Source organism: Rhinolophus sinicus, linkage group LG10 (assembly GCF_036562045.2).
Source record: "Rhinolophus sinicus isolate RSC01 linkage group LG10, ASM3656204v1, whole genome shotgun sequence".
Lineage (NCBI taxonomy): Eukaryota > Metazoa > Chordata > Mammalia > Chiroptera > Rhinolophidae > Rhinolophus > Rhinolophus sinicus.
The window spans coordinates 82489465-82509929 of NC_133759.1; the positions used below are offsets into that span (position 1 = coordinate 82489465).

At 44.8% G+C, this 20465-nt stretch overlaps 1 protein-coding gene across 8 annotated transcripts in view; it reads left to right on the top strand.

Annotated features, from left to right (window-relative positions):
• Positions 1-20465, top strand: part of LOC109451094 (protocadherin gamma-C4) — a 108258-nt gene that overhangs the window by 14015 nt on the left and 73778 nt on the right. The window contains exons 1-2 of one of the 8 annotated variants that reach the window (XM_074313685.1): positions 7689-10411; positions 10566-10853. The exons of 2 other annotated variants lie outside the window; for them this stretch is intronic. In XM_074313685.1, the coding sequence (XP_074169786.1) occupies positions 7994-10411; positions 10566-10670 (2523 nt within the window). In that variant the 5' untranslated portion in view covers positions 7689-7993 and the 3' untranslated portion in view covers positions 10671-10853. Of the gene's footprint in view, positions 1-3143; positions 5775-7688; positions 10412-10565; positions 10854-13018; positions 15570-17510; positions 20122-20465 lie in introns of those variants that run through there. 5 more of the 8 variants (XM_019739024.2, XM_019739025.2, XM_074313682.1 and 2 more) reach the window with 5 other exon arrangements.

The window sequence follows — 20465 nt, forward strand, 5'->3', positions numbered from 1 at the left end:
ACAAAAGGTGGTGTATGAGAATACACACAATGGAATACTCTTCAGCCTTAAAAAGGATGGGACATTGACACATGCTATGACATGAATGAATCTTGAAGACATTATGCTAAGTGAAATAAGTGAGCCACAAAAGGACAAATACTGTATGGTTCCTATTACATGGAATTGTTAGAGTAGTCAACTTTATTGAAACAAAGTAGAATGGTGGTTGTCAGCAGTGGAAGGAAGGGAGGAATGGAGAGTTAGTGTTTAATGAGTACAGAGTTTCAGTTGGGGAAGTGAATGGCGGTGATGGTTGCCCAACAATCTGATATACTTAATGCTACAGAACTGTAGACTTAAAAATGGTTAAAATAGTCAATTTTATGTTATGTATATTTTACCACAATTAAACAAAAAGAAGTCCAGTTACTCTGCGATTAAGATCATGAAAAAAAGCACACATGGAAAAGCCATGTGGAAAGGGAGAGGACATGAGACAACATAGAGTCACCCAGATGTCTCAGCACACCATCTGAGCCCAGTCCCCAGATGATGCTGCATGAGTAACCCCCAGCAAGACCAGCAGAACTGAAATAGATGATCCCAGCCCAGTTTGAAAATTACTGAGCAAATGAAACCATGTCATTTTAAGACACTAAATTTGGGGTGGTTTATTATATTCAATGATAAATGATATGCATGCAATTTGACCCAGCGATTCCATTTTCAGGTTAATATCCTACACCTAGAGAGATGTGTACATGAGGAGACATGTCCAGTAAGGTTTATTGCCTCATTGTCTGCAACAGTAAAGAAGGAAGAAAGGGAGGGAGGGAAAGAGGGAAGCAAAAGAAGAGAAATAACCTAATATCTTCCTCCAGATACAGGAAAATAAATTTTAACATTTTTCACATAATGGAATATTATGTAACAGTTAAAATAAGCATTATCAACAAAAATAAATTTCAGAATCGGAATATTGAGGAAAGAGTGCATTGTAGAATAAGTATAGCATGCTATTATTTGTATGAATTTGAAATAAAAATGTTTATGGATGCACGTATATGCAGTAAAAAAAAACATGCACGGGAATAATAAATGCTCTATTCTGGATGGTGATTACCTCTATGGAGGCAGGAATAGGACTGTTTTAAAGGAAGGGTGCCAGAGGGATTTGTCTCTTTCTTTAGGTTTGTTTTTTAAAATTGATCTCCAACAACCATAATAATAATTGTTTCAGGCCAGAATTGTCAACAGTGAAAGCTTATTTAGAAACATGATATTTAAATAGTATTAAAGCATCTACCTACAAAATACTAATTTTACTACAAAAAGAAAACAGTAACTTTGCTAGAGATATTAATGGGGAAACCTAGAAGTCACTACTTAACTAAGTGATCAATGTTAACATCAGCAATAATGGGACAAAGATATATTGTGCCTCCTAATGAGATGCACTTAGAAGGCTACGACATAGTTTCTGTAGCATTTCTGCCACAAGCCACATAATCTGAATCTAATCATGAGCATCAGACAAACCCTAACGAGGGATATTCTACAAAATAACTGCCACAATTCTTCAAAAGTGTCAAGTCATGAAATACAAAAAAAGGCTGCTGAACTGTCTCAGATTAAGTGTAACTAAAGAAATCATTAAATATAATGTGTGATCCTGGATTGGATCCTAGACCAGATTTTTTCCCCTTTTGCTATAAAAAAACATTGTGACAATGGGAAAAATTTGACTAATATTTATAGATAAAATAATACAATAATATCAATTCCAATTTACTGATTTTATCATATTTGGTAATGAGGGAATGTTATTGATTTCAAGAAATACAAACTGAAGTATTTAGAAGTAAAGGAACATCATGTCTGCAACTGACTCTGAAATAGCTCATAGAGATTGAGAAGCAGAGCATGAAATCAAAATGTTAACATTTGGGGTAATATGAATGACATATATATGGGAACCCTTTGTACTATTTTTGCAAAGTTTATATAAGTCTGAATTATTCAAAATAAAATGTTTTAAAAATGATCTCAATTAAATGTGGCAAAATGTTAAGATTTGATAAATGTTAAGTGGTATGTACACAGACTTTCATTACATTAATTTCTATACTGTATATTTGAAATATTTCAAAATTTTTGAAATAACAAATGTGTTATTCATGAGTACATCACAATGAAACAGGAGTAAAAAGACACTCAATGCATTCAATACACTGTGTTTTATATGCTCAAAAAAAAACCCTAAACATCAGGAAAAGGACTTGACAAGCTCTAACAACTTTGACTTACTCTCCAGGTGGAGAAATGCTCCCTTGTTTCCTTAATGTTCCACGCTGCCTCTCACCTCCAAGCATTTGTACTGAGATTAGAGAACACTACCCTAACCTTTTTCTTGATCTAATCCTACTTTTTGGAATTCAGCTTCAATCATGTCCTGGAAAAGTCTTTCCAGACCCCCAAATCTAGGCTGGATGCCCTTCCTATGTATTCCTCCATTGCCCAGTGTTTCCCACCATCATAGAAGTTATTGTCCCTTATTATAATGCTCTGTTTACTTTCCCGTGTCCTCCCCTATCCTGTGAGCTTCCTTGAGAGCAGGGACTGTCATAACCAGGTTCACCATTTCTATCTCCAGCATCAGTCAAGCAAAGTGTCAGGCACATGATTGATAGTCACCCAATTAAGTGTGTGATAATTCAGTAATTTAAATACAGGTCTTGAAGTTAAATGCTAAGCCACCAAGCACAGAAATTCAAAATATGTAACCGTAGAAGATAGTGTAGCTAATGTTTTTAAATTGATCTTATTGTCTCTGAATATAAAATATGAGGTTGAAGATGTTTGAAGCAAGGGCAGTGGCAACCTTGATTAATGCCGTGAACTTCAAAAATACTTTCCTAACAACTACTCTCAAGGTCACATTCCTTTACACCATTCTTGCTAATTCTGAGAGAAAGACTCCTGACGTGAAAGAGCTACTTCTAAGGTATCTTAGAACTGTAAGATTCTTCAAAGCAACTTGAAAGTCGCAAGGCTAAGGTAAACAATAACTTGGGTTTGCCTGATAGGGTGCAGACATTACTTAGGCCTCTGAGCGTCGCTGTTGACCACCTAAGTGAAAGCCTGAAAGACATCCAATCCAACACTACGACTCCCACAACACGGAGGGCCGGGCATTTGGCCCGCAAGCTTCCGGGGCGGCAAAGAAATTCCGTTCAGCGGCCCGCTAGTTCTCGCCACAGTGACCTGGGTCCCGTGAATGCTGGTCACCCCAGACCCTGAGGAATAAAGATTGGAATCCCGCACTGGACGCTGGAACTTGCCTCGGAGAAAAGACTGCAGCAGAAGAAATGGCGGTTCTGCAAAAGTTGCCACAACGCAGAAGGCTGGTGCAGCTGTGTCTTCTTTTGGCTGCCCTGTGGGAGGTTGGAGTTGGGCAGATGCGCTACTCGGTGCCAGAAGAAATCGACAAAGGCTCCTTCGTGGGCAACATCGCCAAGGACCTGGGGCTGGAGCCCCGGGAGCTGGCGGAGCGCGGAGTCCGCATCGTCTCCAAAGGTAGGACGCAGCTCTTTGCTCTGAATCCGCGAGTGGGCAGCTTGGTCACCGCGGGCAGGATAGACCGGGAGGAGCTCTGCACCCAGAGCGAGCGATGTGTGGTGAATTTTAACATACTCCTGGAAGATAAACTGAATATTTATTCAGTACAGGTGGAAATAACAGATATTAATGATAATGCACCTCTCTTTGGAGTAGAGGAACTGGAGCTAAAAATCAGTGAAACAACTATGCCAGGATTCCGGATTCCTCTAAAGAGTGCGTATGATGCGGACGTAGGAGAGAACACCCTTCAGAAGTACGAACTTAACCCAAATGACCACTTCTCCCTGGACGTGCGAACTGGAGCGGATGGGCACAACTACCCGGAGCTGGTGCTGGAGCGCGCCCTGGACCGCGAGGAAGAGGCGGTTCACCACTTGGTTCTCACGGCTCTGGACGGGGGCGACCCGATGCGATCTGGCACCTCCCGCATCCGCGTGGTGGTCCAGGATGGAAACGACAATGCGCCTGTTTTTACACAGCCCGAGTACCGTGTAAGTGTTCCAGAGAATATACCCGTAGGTACTCGGATACTCACGGTGACTGCTACTGACGCAGATGAGGGGTACAACGCTCAAGTGGCATATTTTCAAGAGAAAAACCCTGGAGAAACCTCAGAGGTATTTGAGCTTAAGTCAACATCTGGAGACATAACAATCATAAAAAGTCTAGATTATGAGGATGCCAAATTCCATGAAATTGATATTGAAGCTCAGGATGGTCCAGGCCTTCTGACCAGAATGAAGGTTATTGTCACAGTTCTGGACGTGAATGACAATGCCCCAGAATTTTACATGACCTCTGCTACTAGCTCAGTTTCTGAAGACTCTCCTCCGGGAACTATAATTGCTCTTTTCAATGTACATGACAGAGACTCTGGGCAGAATGCATTTATCACATGTTCACTGCCAGAGAACCTTCCTTTCAAATTAGAAAGGTCAGTGGACAATTACTACCGACTGGTTACAACCAGAGCCCTTGACAGGGAACAGTTTTCCTCTTACAATATCACTGTGACAGCGAAAGATGGAGGGAACCCATCGCTGTGCACGGATGCTCACGTTTTGCTGCAGGTGGCAGATGTCAACGACAACCCGCCCACCTTCCCCCACACGTCCTACTCTGCCTACATTCCTGAAAACAACCCCAGGGGCACCTCCATCATTTCTGTGACGGCCCATGACCCCGACAGCGACGAAAATGCCCATGTAACTTATTCCTTGACTGAGTACACCCTCCAGGGGGCACTTCTGTCCTCCTACATCTCCATCAACACTGACACCGGGGTCCTCTACGCGCTGCGCTCCTTTGACTATGAACAGATCCGTGACCTGCAGCTGTGGGTGACAGCGCGGGACAGCGGCAGCCCACCCCTCAGTAGCAACGTGTCTTTGAGCCTGTTCGTGCTGGATCAGAATGACAATGCACCAGAGATCCTGTACCCCACCATCCCCACTGATGGTTCCACAGGTGTGGAGCTGGCACCCCGCTCCGCAGAGCCCGGCTATCTGGTGACCAAGGTGGTGGCAGTGGACAGAGACTCGGGCCAGAACGCCTGGCTGTCCTACCGCCTGCTCAAGGCCAGCGAGCCAGGGCTGTTCTCCGTGGGGCTGCACACGGGCGAGGTGCGCACTGCGCGGGCCCTGCTGGACAGAGATGCGCTCAGGCAGAGCCTGGTGGTGGCGGTCCAGGACCACGGACAGCCCCCTCTCTCGGCCACAGTCACGCTCACCGTGGCCGTGGCAGACAGCATCCCAGACGTCCTGGCTGACCTGGGCAGCCTCGAACCCTCCGCCAATCCTAATGATTCGGACCTGACTTTGTACCTGGTGGTGGCAGTGGCAGCTGTCTCCTGTGTCTTCCTAGCCTTTGTCATTGTGCTGCTGGCGCTCAGACTGAGGCGTTGGCACACATCACGTCTGCTCCAGGCTTCCGGAGGCGGATTGACGAGTGTGCCCCCCTCTCACTTAGTAGGTGTGGACGGGGTGAGGGCTTTCCTGCAGACCTATTCCCACGAGGTCTCCCTCACCGCGGACTCGGGGAAGAGTCACCTGATCTTTCCGCAGCCCAACTACGCGGACACGCTCATCAGCCAGGAGAGCTGTGAGAAAAAGGATTTTCTGTCAGCATCTCAGTCTTTACTTGAAGATAAAGGAGAAGAAACCTTTCCTCAGGTAAACTCCCTTCACAACATACTTATGAGCTATTATTAAAAGAAATAAAATTACCTATTTACTTAGCTATCTTTACTGTTTATCATATCTCTTCAGTTTTGACTATTTCGTTGGGAATATATTCAGTTTTTAGGAAATAAGTCCTGGTGAATTATTTCTTGGTGCTTCTAAGTGTTCACACACTGTAAGGAGGAAAAGGCACTAGAATCATTGTCATGAGTATAAATCAGGAGTTAGTAGGTAACAATGATATTTAGGTTATAAAAAGAGCACTGCATTAGGAACTGGGGTATCTGGTTTCTCATACTTTCTGACCCATTCCTGGGCAAATCATCTCATTTACTTGGATCAACAATTCTTTCTCTCTTAAAAATATGAAGGTTGATTGTATGTTTACATAAGTGCTTTTAAAATTTAAGGCTTTTATGTTTTATATTTACATTTGTTTATGAATAACGAAACACTTTAGTTAGTTTCTTCTCACTCAGTCTTAATATTTTCCCTTCAGTTTGGTGGTGAGGTTCTTCATTTTACTTGATTTGTATGACCTTCCCTATTTAAAAGATAAAAAATTTAGAAATACATATGCTTCACCATGTTTCAAGAAGTTGTTATAGTATCTCTGCTTAGTTAAAAATCTAATTCGCCTCTAAAGTAGCTATGTATTCCTTGAAGGAGTGATTGAGTTATCATTTGTTCTGTAGTAAATGAGTAGTCTAATAGTAAACACGTTTCTATTTCATGTTTTTATTTTTCTCATATCTGGAAATCGTATTGCCTTTTTCTCTTTAAAACTGACATATGTCCTCAAGGGATTCAGAGACTATATCAAATCATTGCCCCCCAAAGATCCTCCTTATACACCTCTCTTTTCAAACTTTCTTACTCATCACAGCTGTTAAAACATTTCCCATCCCTCACCCAACCTCAGTCCCCCCTCACATCCACAGCTCTCCTTCCCCACTCTTCTTCCCATGTTGGCTTTTAGTATGTTAGCTATATAATGAATAACAGAGAAGAAAGAATACACTAATATTCTACATAACTGGAAGTTTTTTATTTTTATTTGGAAGTAATCATGTACTGAATCTTGTATTTAAAGGTATCATCATCTTTCAGTGTGCTATGATTATTATGTTTAAGGGCATCTGAGGGAAAATTGATCTGATACAATATATTCCATTGTGTTTATTACTATTACATAATTCTCTATGAGTTAAAATTGGAATTCACTGTGGTATAATATATCATCTTTACTTGTAAGTAATTAATAAATTATGAACAGAAGAAAATTAAAGACAGAGTTCTTTTCAGTACCGTGAAGTTCTGTGATTTCGCGCTCACATCTAGGCATTGCCGTGCTGTTCTCTCACATCCAGGCCTTTTCCCCTATGCACTCCTCTCATGTTTCTTGGGAAAGCCTTTGCTAACCTCCAAGGCCAGGTTTCAGGCCCTCCGTTGCCCTTGGCTTCTCCCATGGTGGTAGTTAATGCAATGCACTGTAATTCCTTGTTTGCTTTTATAGCTTCGTAAACTCTGTGAAGGAAGTGGCTGTGTCCATTTATTCATCAGAAATCCCCAGAAATTGTCTGACACCCAGTTATATGTTTGTTTAGTGAATGAGTTAAATAAAAATATTGAAACTAAGATGTAAGGATATCAGGGACAAACTTCAGGAAGCATAACTTATAAACACGGCTGATATTTCTGTGTGGTTCTTAAATTTTGTCTGAACATTTGAAAACAGTAACTCCAGCATGTTGGAAGCAATATTGGTCATGTTAAAATTAGAGTATGGATTCCTGAGAAAATAACTTGAAGTCACATCCTTTAACATAAAGCAATTCAATTATGTGAAATAAATACCAATCCCGTTACCTCTGATAAAAATGACTTCAGGTGTTGGGAAACAAAAAATACTTTGTCTGAGATGGTGCAGTAAACGGTTAGGCCTCTGAGCGTCGCTGTTGACCATTCAAGGAGGAAATCACTGCTAGAGAGCTAGTCCACCATTTCCTTGTTCCTAAAAGCAAAGAGCCTGCAAATCAGACTCACAAGATCCGGAGCTGCTATGAAGCTCGCCCGGTCAGTCAACCAGCTCTGTGACTTACGAATTAGGCCCATGAAAGGCTTAGTTCGTTGAGAAAATAAGAGTGGAGTCCATCGGGGGAAACTGGAACCAAATTCAGAGAAGAAGAAAAAAATTCACCAAAAAGGAAATGACCAACTACCTGAGATTCAGAAACGGAGGACTGGCCTTGCTGTGCGCGCTCCTGGGGACGCTGTGCAAGACAGGATCCGGGCAGATCCGCTACTCGGTGCCGGAGGAGCTGGACAAAGGCTCCTTCGTGGGCAACATCGCCAAGGATCTTGGGCTGGAGCCCCGGGAGCTGGCGGAGCGCGGAGTCCGCATCGTTTCCAGAGGTAGGACGCAGCTTTTCGCGCTGAACGCGCGAAGTGGCAGCTTGGTTACCGCGGGCAGGATAGACCGGGAGGAGCTCTGCGCTCAGAGTGCGCGATGTCTAGTAAAATTTAACATCCTGGTTGAAGACAAATTGAAAATTTTTGAAATAGAAGTAGAAATTAAAGACATTAATGATAATGCTCCTGATTTTCTAACGGAGGAATTGGAAATAAAAATTGGTGAACTTACGGCCCCAGGAACTCAATTTCCACTTAAGACTGCATTTGACCCAGATGTGGGCATGAACTCTCTGCAAAACTACCAGCTCAGCCCTAATGACTATTTCTCTCTGGCTGTGAAGATCATCTCTGATGGGTCCAAGTACCCAGAGCTGGTGCTGGAGCAGGCTCTGGACCGTGAGGAAAAGAAAGTTCACCAGCTTGTCCTCGTTGCTTCTGATGGTGGTGACCCTGTGCACTCTGGCAACTTGCGCATCCAAGTGACAGTTCTGGATGCAAATGACAACCCACCGGTATTTACTCAGCCTGAGTATCGAGTAAGTGTTCAGGAGAACTTGCCAGTGGGCAGCTGGCTGCTCACTGTGAATGCCACTGACCCCGATGAGGGATTCAACGCTCAAGTGTCCTATATACTAGATAAAATGCCTGGGAAAATTGCTCAGACTTTTTATCTCAATTCAGTGACTGGAGATCTATCCATATTAAAAAGTTTAGACTATGAGGATGCTATGTTCTATGAAATTAAAATTGAAGCTCAAGATGGACCAGGTCTCCTTTCAAGAGCTACGGTTCTAGTCACAGTTCTGGATGTGAATGACAATGCCCCAGAAGTTACAATCACTTCTTTCACAGGATCAGTCCCAGAAGAGGCTGCTGCTGGAAGAGAAATCGCCCTTATAAATGTGCATGATCGGGATTCTGGGCAAAATGGGCAAGTCACAGTTTTTGTCCTTGGAAACATGCCATTTAATTTGGAAAAATCAATAGACCAATATTACCGCTTAGTGACAGTCAGGTCGCTGGACCGTGAACAGGTGTCTGAATATAACATCACTCTGCGAGCAACAGATGGGGGAAGTCCACAGCTGTCTACAGACACTCACATCACCGTGCATGTGGCAGACATCAATGACAACCCACCTGCCTTCACTCATGCGTCCTACTCTGCTTACATTCCTGAAAATAACCCCAGGGGAGCCTCCATCTTCTCTGTTACTGCCCAGGACCCAGACAGGATAGAGAACGCCGGTATTACTTATTCACTGACTGAGGATTTTGTCCAGGGGGCGCCTCTCTCCACTTTCCTCTCCATCAATTCTGACACGGGAGTCCTCTATGCTCTGAGATCCTTCGACTATGAGCAGATTAGAGACCTGCAGCTACTGGTGACAGCGCGGGACAGCGGGACCCCACCGCTCAGTAGCAACGTGTCTTTGAGCCTGTTCGTGCTGGACCAAAACGACAACACACCTGAGATCCTGTACCCAGCCCTCCCCACCGACGGTTCCACCGGCGTGGAACTGGCGCCCCGCTCCGCAGAGCCAGGCTATCTGGTGACTAAGGTGGTGGCAGTGGACAGAGACTCGGGCCAGAACGCCTGGCTGTCCTACCGCCTGCTCAAGGCCAGCGAGCCAGGTCTGTTCTCCGTGGGGCTGCACACGGGTGAGGTGCGCACTGCACGGGCCCTGCTGGACAGAGACATGCTCAAGCAGAGCCTGGTGGTGGCGGTCCAGGACCATGGCCAGCCCCCTCTCTCGGCCACCGTCACGCTCACTGTGGCGTTGGCCCATAGCATCCCGGACGTCCTGGCCGACCTGGGAAGTTTCAAACCTTCAACTAACGCTGACAGCTCGAGCCTCACGCTGTACCTGGTTGTGGCCCTGGCCTCGGTCTCCTGCGTCTTCCTCGCCTTTGTCATCGTGCTGTTGGCGCTCAGACTGAGGCGCTGGTACACATCCCGTCTGCTTCAGGCTTCGGGAGGGGGATTGGCAGGCGTGCCCGCCTCGCACTTTGTGGGTGTAGACAGGGTGCAGGCTTTCCTGCAGACCTATTCCCACGAGGTCTCCCTCACCGCGGACTCTGGGAAGAGTCACCTGATCTTCCCGCAGCCCAACTATGCGGACACGCTCATCAGCCAGGAGAGCTGTGAGAAAAGCGAATCTCTTCTAACTCAAGATTTACTTGAAGCTAAAGGAGACCCGAATCCACTTCAGGTGAGTTTACCTTTTTAAAAAATATTATAAAGAACAATTATGCCAGTGTGGCTATCATAAAGCTTTAATACACATTTATTTAATAATAGAGCAGTTTGGTAGTCATTAGCCTGGTTTAAATATTTGTTCCTCTCTCCCTCTGGGCCTCTGGTAGGGCTGCACTTCCTGGCCTGGTGGGCCTGCGTGGGCCGAGGTAACGAGTTCTAGCCGAGACATTGGAAATGGAAGTCGATGTCGCTCTTACTGGAGGAATCTCTAGTTGCCATTGCGAGAATTTCCAGATCTCTAAGATACTTTTTGAATTTCTGTCTGCTCCTCTTACCTGGGTCCTTGAAAAACTATGAGAAGAACCCTGTGGTTGACCCAACATATCTGTATACCTGTGAAAAATAGACCTTTTTCATTTTAAATCCCTGTGGTTTGAAGTTTGTTTTTCACTCTGGCATACCTAGCCTATCCTGAATGATACAAGCACGTTAAAATGTATATATATATATATATATATATATATATATATATATATACACATTTTATAAATGTATAACTGTATATGTATATACGTATATACATGTATATACATGTATACATGTATATGTGTATATATATATATATATATATATATATATATATATATATATATATATAGTATTTTAGGCCCCTATAAAATGATTCTTAACTCCTTTCATGCCAGATCACACTCTTTTCATCTCAATGACATAAATAAAAATTGTAGGGCAAAAAACGTAGAGGTTGGTGAAATGGTTTTACCTGGCCTGTAGTCCCAATTATGTCTACCTAAAAGGTGTGTGTGTGTGTGTGTGTCTTTAGCCTTTTGACTGAAGGGAGAAACTTCAATTACCTAAACTGTTATGCACCTTGGAGTGGCATTTCTTGTCTTTTGAGAAAGATAAAAAAAATGTAAGGAGATAAAATCTCAGCCTCTGCAGTCTCCAGACCATCCACTCTAATAATGAAATAGAATCCCTACAACTTTAGTGGGCCAGAAATTGTTGGCCCACTTTGAAATTTATGAAATTATTTTAATCCACAAAGTTGCATCAGAGAGTCATCCAAATCAGACCAAAATATATTCCATTAGATCTCAAACAAGGGAATAGATGTCCCCCTGAATATATTATGAAGAAGTACATTCAAAAGTGTGAGACAGACAACGGGGCCTGAACAAAATAACTGAAAGAAGAGAAGGGTGTATTCTCACTTAAACAAGCAAATACATCACAGAAAAAAAAGTACATAATCTTTGGAATATCTTTTTTAGGAATGAGCTTTATAATATTAATATCACTTTTCTCATAAGAAAAAAAGATTATTAAATGGCCCGTGCCAGGGGAACATCAGATGTTCAAAGAGGATTTTCTAAGAGCCTATATAAAACATAGCTAACAAATATGTTGTGAAAATGCAAAAAGAATACAAAGGCAGTACATTTCCCATCTGCATGTATAAATAAAGGTCTCAGACACCCCAATTTCACTAAAAACGGTTATTTAAGGGTGGGCAAGAATTCATTACAAGAGAAATAGAGGAAGGATTACAATAAAAGGAACTGAAAGTCTTAAAGCATGAAGTAGGGGAAGGATATCTTAGGAAAACAGTTAATAGTCTGTTTTGACTCGAGTGTAAGATGAATATGCGTTAGCACTGCAAAATAGTAGAATAAACTGTTGGGTTAGTATCTAATTTGGTAGTGAATTTGTTTGTTTTAGTTATCCAAGACCAGTTAAGGATTTCGAGTAAGTTCCAAAATGGAGTGTCTAAGGATTCTCAATGCCTTGCCAAGATTTACCAGTGATCAAGTCATACCCATTTCACTTATTAATGGTATAAATTGGCTGGAGCTGAGAATTGGCATTATGGAGTATTGTGTAAACAATATAATAAAGAAGCATTGGTTTCATACAAATGAATATGGTTTACATGAGATTCAACTTTATAAAAGTATGTATGTGTGTCCAAATACTAAATTGGTCCCTTTAACAAAATATCAGACTTTGCTGTACTTAATGGGAAGATTATGTTTTAAAAAGATGAACATAAAATAAGTCTAGGGCCTTGACTCACTCTTTTTTGCAAAGACCGTATCTTTGAAAAGTATTACTGAAATGATGAAGTACATATGAAGAGAGTTAAAATACTAAATATGGGAAGTTACGGATTTACAAAAATGTAAGGATCATAGTCCACTAAAATGTAGATTAAAAGCCAGTAACTCATTTGGTTACATTCCTGCTAGTTATGCCAATTTTAATACAGTGAAATAATTAAAGATTTTTTGCCCCCCCAAACTGAAAAAAACGGTTGTATGCCTTATGAAATATTTTAATAAGAAAAGAAGAATACAAAATGATGGCAATGCTTATGAGATGACCAAAAAACTAGAAAATGTCACATTTAAAGGGAAAACTTGAATATTTTAGTTCTTTCCAACAAATAAAAAGACAAAGTGCGTGGATTCAAGAGTTTACACTTTGAGGATAAAAAGCTGAGCTATATGCAGTTTTCCCAGACAACCTCGGGGCGCCGCTGTTGACCAAAGGGAAGAAAAGGGTTCTCAATTCTGCAGGAGCTTCCGGCAAAGTGCTTTCCAGCTTTGTCCTGCGCACAGCCGAACGCGGTCGCGGTTCTTGTGCAGCCTCAAGCTCTTAACAAGTCCTACCCTCAAGTCACAAAAGTCCAGGGTGCCATCCCAGAGACATCTCGAAAAGAAGCTTCCCAGGGAGGTTAAGAAATGCAAAGGAGCTCCAGAAAAGCTGAAGCGATGAAAAGTCAGGTACTGTTTCTCTTCCTGCTGTCTTTGTTATGGGGGGCCATCTCCCAGCACATCCAGTACGTGATTCCAGAGGAGCTGGCCAGGGGCTCGAGGGTGGGGAACCTCGCCAAGGATTTGAAGCTCAGTGTCCAGGAGTTGCCAGCTCGAAAACTGCGGGTTAGTGCAGAGGATTTTTTCAACGTGAGTGCGGAGAGTGGGGATTTGTTAGTGAGAGGTAGAATAGATAGGGAGAAGATATGCGGGAGGAAATCTGAATGTGCACTGGAATTTGAAGTGGTCGCTGAAAACCCCATGACTGTCTTCCATGTGGTCGTTGCAATCCAAGATATTAACGACAATGCACCACGTTTCATTACAAAAGACATTGACCTAGAAATCTGTGAGTCAGCCTCACCAGGGGCAAAATTCCCTCTGGATTCTGCGCAAGATGCAGATGTAGGAAGAAACTCACTGAAGATGTACACCATCAACCCCAATGAACACTTCTCTCTGTCAACAAGGGAAAGTCCCGACGGAAGTAAATACCCAGAATTACTTCTGGAAAAACCTCTGGACAGAGAACAGCAGAGCTCCCACCGCTTAATCCTGACTGCCATGGATGGCGGGGACCCTCCTCTAAGTGGCACCACCAATGTCCGGATCCAGGTCACCGATGCCAACGATCACGCTCCGGTGTTCAGCCAGGACACGTACAGAGTGAGACTCCAAGAAAACGTGCCCCGGGGAACCTCCGTGCTGCAGGTGAAGGCCACGGACCAGGACGAAGGCGTTAATGCAGAGCTCACCTATGCCTTCCTCAAGGCCCCGGGAAGCACCAGCCTCCTCTTCAAGCTCAATCCAAATACTGGTGACATCACAACCAGTGGGACATTGGACTTTGAAGAGACGAACAGATATATATTGGCTGTAGAAGCCAAGGATGGCGGCGTACACACGGCTCACTGCAGTGTTCAGATTGATATTGTCGATGAGAATGACAATGCCCCAGAGGTGACTTTCATGTCTTTTTCTAACCAGATTCCTGAGGACACGGACCTTGGAACTGTAATAGCCCTCATTAAAGTGCGAGACCAGGATTCTGGGCAAAATGGTCTGGTTACTTGCTACATTCAGGAAGAAGTTCCTTTCAAATTAGAATCCACCTCCAAGAATTATTACAAGCTAACGGTTGACAGTGCTCTAGACCGGGAGCAGATGGCAGAGTATAATGTCACTATCACAGCCACCGACAAAGGCAAGCCATCCCTATCCTCTACTACAAGCCTCACCCTACACATCGGTGACATCAATGACAACGCTCCGGTTTTCCACCAGGCCACCTACGTGGTCCAAGTGGCTGAAAACAACCCACCGGGGGCCTCCATCACCCAAGTCAGCGCCTCCGACCCCGACCTGGGACCCAACGGCCACGTCTCCTACTCCATCGTGGCCAGCGACCTGGAGCCGCGGGCGCTGTCGTCCTACGTGTCCGTGAGCGCACAGAGCGGGGTGGTGTTTGCACAGCGCGCCTTCGACCACGAGCAGCTGCGCGCCTTCGAGCTGACGCTGCAGGCCCGCGACCAGGGCTCGCCCGCGCTCAGCGCCAACGTGAGCGTGCGCGTGTTGGTGGGCGACCGCAACGACAACGCGCCAAGGGTGCTGTACCCCGCGCTGGGGCCCGACGGCTCGGCGCTCTTCGACACGGTGCCGCGCGCCGCGCAGCCAGGCTACCTGGTCACCAAGGTGGTGGCGGTGGACGCGGACTCGGGACACAACGCCTGGCTGTCCTACCACGTGCTGCAGGCCAGCGAGCCCGGACTGTTCAGCCTGGGCCTGCGCACCGGCGAGGTGCGCACGGCGCGTGCTTTGGGCGACAGGGACGCGGCCCGCCAGCGCCTGCTGGTCGCTGTGCGCGATGGGGGACAGCCGCCCCTCTCGGCCACCGCCACGCTGCTCCTGGTCTTCGCTGACAGCCTACAAGAGGTACTGCCAGACCTCAGTGACCGGCCCGCGCCCCCTGACCCCCAGGCTGAGCTGCAGTTTTACCTGGTTGTGGCCTTGGCCTTGATCTCCGTGCTCTTCCTCCTCGCGGTGATTCTGGCGGTGGCCCTGCGCCTGCGACGCTCCTCCAGCCCCGCGGCCTGGGGCTGCTTTCAGCCTGGTCTCAGTTCCAAGTCTGGACCTGGCGTTCTCCCCAATTACTGTGAGGGAACATTACCCTATTCCTACAATCTGTGCGTTGCGTCACAATCAGCTAAGACAGAGTTTAATTTTCTCAACGTGACCCCAGAAGTGGCTCCCCCTCGGGATCTCCTCTGCGAAGATTCTTCTACCGATGTATGTGCCAGTAATGAAGACCCCCAAAAAGCTTATGATTTTTCCTCTCACGTGAGTTTCTGCAAACCTACTTAAATTTTATATATTGTATTTTATTCTCACTTGCGCATAATTGTTTTTGGTGGTTGATTGTTCTAGTGATGGTAGTGGGAGAAAGTGTATTGGATGGGTGGAGATGGATTCCTTGATTGCTCAGTACTCTTGGTACTTACCTAATTACTGCTTCTCAGTCTGTACGATTGGCATTTCTGTATGGTCATCAAATCTTGCCAAAGTGGGCTTTTCTCAGGTGTCACCACTTTTGGTAATAGCACTGTCCTTTTATAATTGATGTGTGATACTATTTTTTTCAAGCTTTACTCCTTATAAATGTACTGGCAGTTCTTTCTGCCTAGGTTAAAGTTTATGTTCATCTCCTCAAATACAGTCTAGTTATCTTTTGCTGCGATGTGTATTTTTAATGTAGCTTTCCAGTAATTAAGTCTTTTAGCACTTCTTGGCCTTATCATATGTAGCAAAGTCTTCAGATTTTACATTTGAATCACTAACTTTGGGTCAATTTTATGCCCACTTCATAATCTCATTCAAAAAACAATTTCTTAACCATTCTTTAATAATTTATTTTTATACCCATTTGACTTTGTAATGAGGGACTTAAGAACATTTTTGTATATAAAGCCTCTTCTGGTTTTCTTTTTAAAGTATAGGTTTGAGAGAAGTGAGTCAAAGTGTTTCAAAATATTGCATTTTTCCTCCCAAGCCCCAGCAATCTGTGGGTCCTTTGAGGATTGTGAAAAATACCTTTAATCTACTCTAAAAGTCTGAAGATTTTAAAAAGCAGAATACTCATTGGACTTTTGTATCTGTTTAAAATTTAGAAGTAACTCCTAGAAGTTAATTATTATGTGAGGAATCATCTAAGGAACTGGTTACTTGCTGCTTTAGCTTAAGTTTTCTCAGATTAGTAAACCACACTAAGTTTTTTTAAATAAGAAAAATATGAAACATGCAATGGTAACATATACACAACTACCAAAATGCTTCCTTTTACTGGTTATTTTGAAAATCAAAGCTAAGGTAAACTTAGAAATAATGGTAAAATAGTACTTTCTAGATGTGTCCTCACATGAAAAAAAGGGATCACTAAAATATTGTCTGCTCTTTATAGTACTTCATTCTAACTTCTCTGTCTTCTTATCTTTATCATTTATATTTAAGGTCACAGTTATTTACCCATTGTTTTAGGCTTTGCAGTTGCATTAGTGACTCACTCGTTAAACACTGAAAACCTATTTGAATGCATACTCTGTGAAAGGTGCTGTTCAAAAGTTTGAGAACATGCTGTGAACATGATAATCACAGACAATAATAGCTTGTGGCCTAGAATCTTCTGTATAGATAGTTAATGAGAACATTCTCTTCTCAAACCTATTACCTTATTTGCCAATCCCATGGCACAGGGGTAAGACTAGCTCTTGAACAATAGAAATTTTCTTGCAAGAGAATTAAAAAGTTTCCCCAGGTTCTAAAAGGTCAACTCATGTGAGGAAACCTGTTTCTGCACAGGTTGGGACAAGATTTTCAACTCCCCAGACACTGGCTTTTCTATCTATTTTTCCATTCTCCGAGTCCATCCTTGTTCCTGGGAGGTATAATTGTGTCACATAATACATTGTAAATAAAATGGACAATGAGAATAAACAATGCAAAAACTTAAAAGAGGTAGAAAAAATCTGAGCAAAAAACAAATTTTCTCTAAAAATTGATTACTTTACAAGGCTTATTGTACAGGAAGTTTAGGATTGTTCCTGTATTTTCATTGCAAATAAAACAACAGGAATTTGATTTTTATTCTTTGGGGAGAAATAGGATACGGAAAAGAAATGGTGTATACAAGTGATGCTTTACCAAGAATAGATTGCAGTAACAGGTTAGGACTCTGAGTGTCGCTGTTCACCAATCGGGGGAAAAAAGATAATCAGGAATTTAATCCAAGCCACGAAATTTCCGCATCACAAAGCACTGGCCCTGGAGCTTTACGGAAGCTCCAAACTGTACCACCCAGAGCTCCAATGTGCAACCCTGAAAGCACTTTATCTTGGACCGCAAAGATTCTGGGGCTCCTCAGGCCTCCTCCGAGGGAAAACCCAAACGCAAGCTACTCCGCGGCGGGGCTGTGATGGCGTCTCAGCTTTATCGCCCAGGATGCAGCGGGCTGGTCCGGATCTGCCTTCTCCTGGGGGCTCTGTGGAAAATCAGGGCCGAACAGATAAGCTACTCGGTGCCTGAGGAGCTGGAGAAAGGCTCCTTCGTGGGCAACATCGCCAAGGACTTGGGGCTAGAGCCCCGGGAGCTGGCGGAGCGTGGAGTCCGCATCGTCTCCAGAGGTAAGATGCAGCTCTTTGCTCTGAACCGGCAAAGCGGCAGCTTGGTTACCGCGGGCAGGATAGACCGGGAGGAGCTCTGCGACAGATCTCCAAAGTGTGTAGTAAGCCTGGAGATTCTCCTAGAGGACAAAGTGAAGATTTTTGGAGTAGAAGTGGAAATAATCGATGTTAATGATAATGCGCCCAACTTTGGGACAGAACAAAGGGAAATAAAAGTTGCTGAAAATGAAAATCCTGGGACAAGATTCCCTCTTCCAGAAGCTTTTGATCCGGATGTAGGGGTAAACTCCCTGCAGGGTTACCAGCTCAGCTCAAATGTTCACTTCTCCCTGGACGTGCAAAGTGGAGCCGATGGGATAAAGTACCCGGAGCTGGTGCTGGAGCGCGCCCTGGACCGCGAGGAAGAGGCGGTTCACCACCTGGTTCTTACCGCCTTCGATGGAGGCGACGTGGTTCACTCGGGCACTACCAGGATTCATGTAACACTTGTGGATACCAACGACAATGCCCCCCTGTTCACTCAGCCCGAGTACCACGTGAGTGTTCGCGAGAACCTGCCGGTGGGCTCCCGGCTCCTCACCATAAAAGCCACGGATCCGGATGAAGGCGCCAATGGAGAAGTGACATACGCTTTCCGGAAAGTGAGAGAGAAAATATCCCAGCTGTTCCAGTTGAATTCTGTGACTGGGGACATAACAATCTTGGGGGAGCTAGATTACGAGGACTCTGGATTCTATGATATAGACGTAGAAGCTCACGATGGTCCTGGTCTCCGAGCCAGAAGTAAGGTACTCGTGACAGTTCTGGATGTAAATGACAATGCTCCAGAAGTCATGGTTACATCTCTCACCAGCTCTATCCAAGAAACTTCTTCCCCAGGCACAGTAATTGCACTTTTCAATGTGCATGACAGTGATTCAGGAGAGAATGGCCTTGTCACATGTTCCATTCCAAATAATCTGCCATTCACACTTGAAAAGACCTACGGAAACTATTATCGGTTGTTAACACACAAAACTCTGGATCGGGAAGAAGTCTCAGAGTATAACATCACGGTAACTGCCACTGACCACGGAACTCCACCACTGTCCACAGACACTCACATCTCACTGCAGGTGGCAGACATCAATGACAACCCACCTACCTTCCCTCACGCTTCTTACTCCGCCTACATTCCTGAAAACAACCCCAGAGGAGCCTCCATTTTATCCCTGAATGCCCAGGACCCTGACAGCATCGAGAATGCCAGAGTCACTTATTCCCTGGCTGAGGACACACTCCAGGGGGAGCCTCTCTCCTCCTACATCTCTATCAACTCTGATACCGGTGTCCTGTATGCACTGCGCTCCTTCGACTATGAGCAGGTTAGAGACTTGCAACTACTGGTGACAGCCAGTGACAGTGGGGACCCTCCACTCAGCAGCAACGTGTCTCTGAGCCTGTTTGTTCTGGATCAAAATGACAATGCACCAGAGATCCTCTACCCTGCTCTCCCCACTGATGATTCCACGGGAGTGGAACTGGCACCCCGCTCTGCAGAGCCAGGCTATCTGGTGACTAAGGTGGTGGCAGTGGACAGAGACTCGGGCCAGAACGCCTGGCTGTCCTACCGCCTGCTCAAGGCCAGTGAGCCAGGGCTCTTCTCCGTGGGGCTGCACACGGGCGAGGTGCGCACTGCGCGGGCCCTGCTGGACAGAGACGCGCTCAAGCAGAGCCTGGTGGTGGTGGTCCAGGACCACGGCCAGCCCCCTCTCTCGGCCACTGTCACGCTCACCGTGGCTGTGGCTGACAGCATCCCAGACGTCCTGGCCGACCTGGGAAGCTTCAAAACCGCAGCTAACCCTGAAGATTCGGGCCTCACTCTCTACTTGGTGGTGGCAGTGGCAGCTGTCTCCTGTGTCTTCCTAGCCTTTGTCATTGTGCTGCTGGCGCTCAGACTGAGGCGATGGCACATGTCACGTCTGCTCCAGGCTTCAGGAGGCCGATTGGTAGGCCTGCCCGCCTCGAACTTCGTGGGCATGGACGGGGTGCAGGCTTTCCTGCAGACCTATTCCCACGAGGTCTCCCTCACCGCGGACTCTGGGAAGAGTCACCTGATCTTCCCGCAGCCCAACTACGCGGACACGCTCATCAGCCAGGAGAGCTGTGAGAAAAGCGAGCCTCTTCTGGTAACTCAGGATTTACTTGAAACAAAAGGAGACCCCAGTCTTCACCAGGTGAGTCAATCTTGCCCCACTGAAACATAATCAGAGAGCTGTGTAAATGTCTCCAATTATATAAGATACGCATTGTACTATATATATCACATAAAGGCACTTGTTTTTAGTATTCTATTGCTTGGGGGGGGCGGTGACCCTTCAATAATGTTCACTACACCTAAAAGTTATGTGGTTGTTTTTTTTTTTTTACTTTTCCTGTGTAGTTTTCATCCAGCTATAAGTTTCAGCAACAATTTCTTAATTTTATACCTCTAACCATCTCACTTCTTTAAATGCCATTTTCCTTTGGGTCTTATTGAAAGTATAGATTAGAACGATGAAGTAGAAGGCAATAGTGTAAA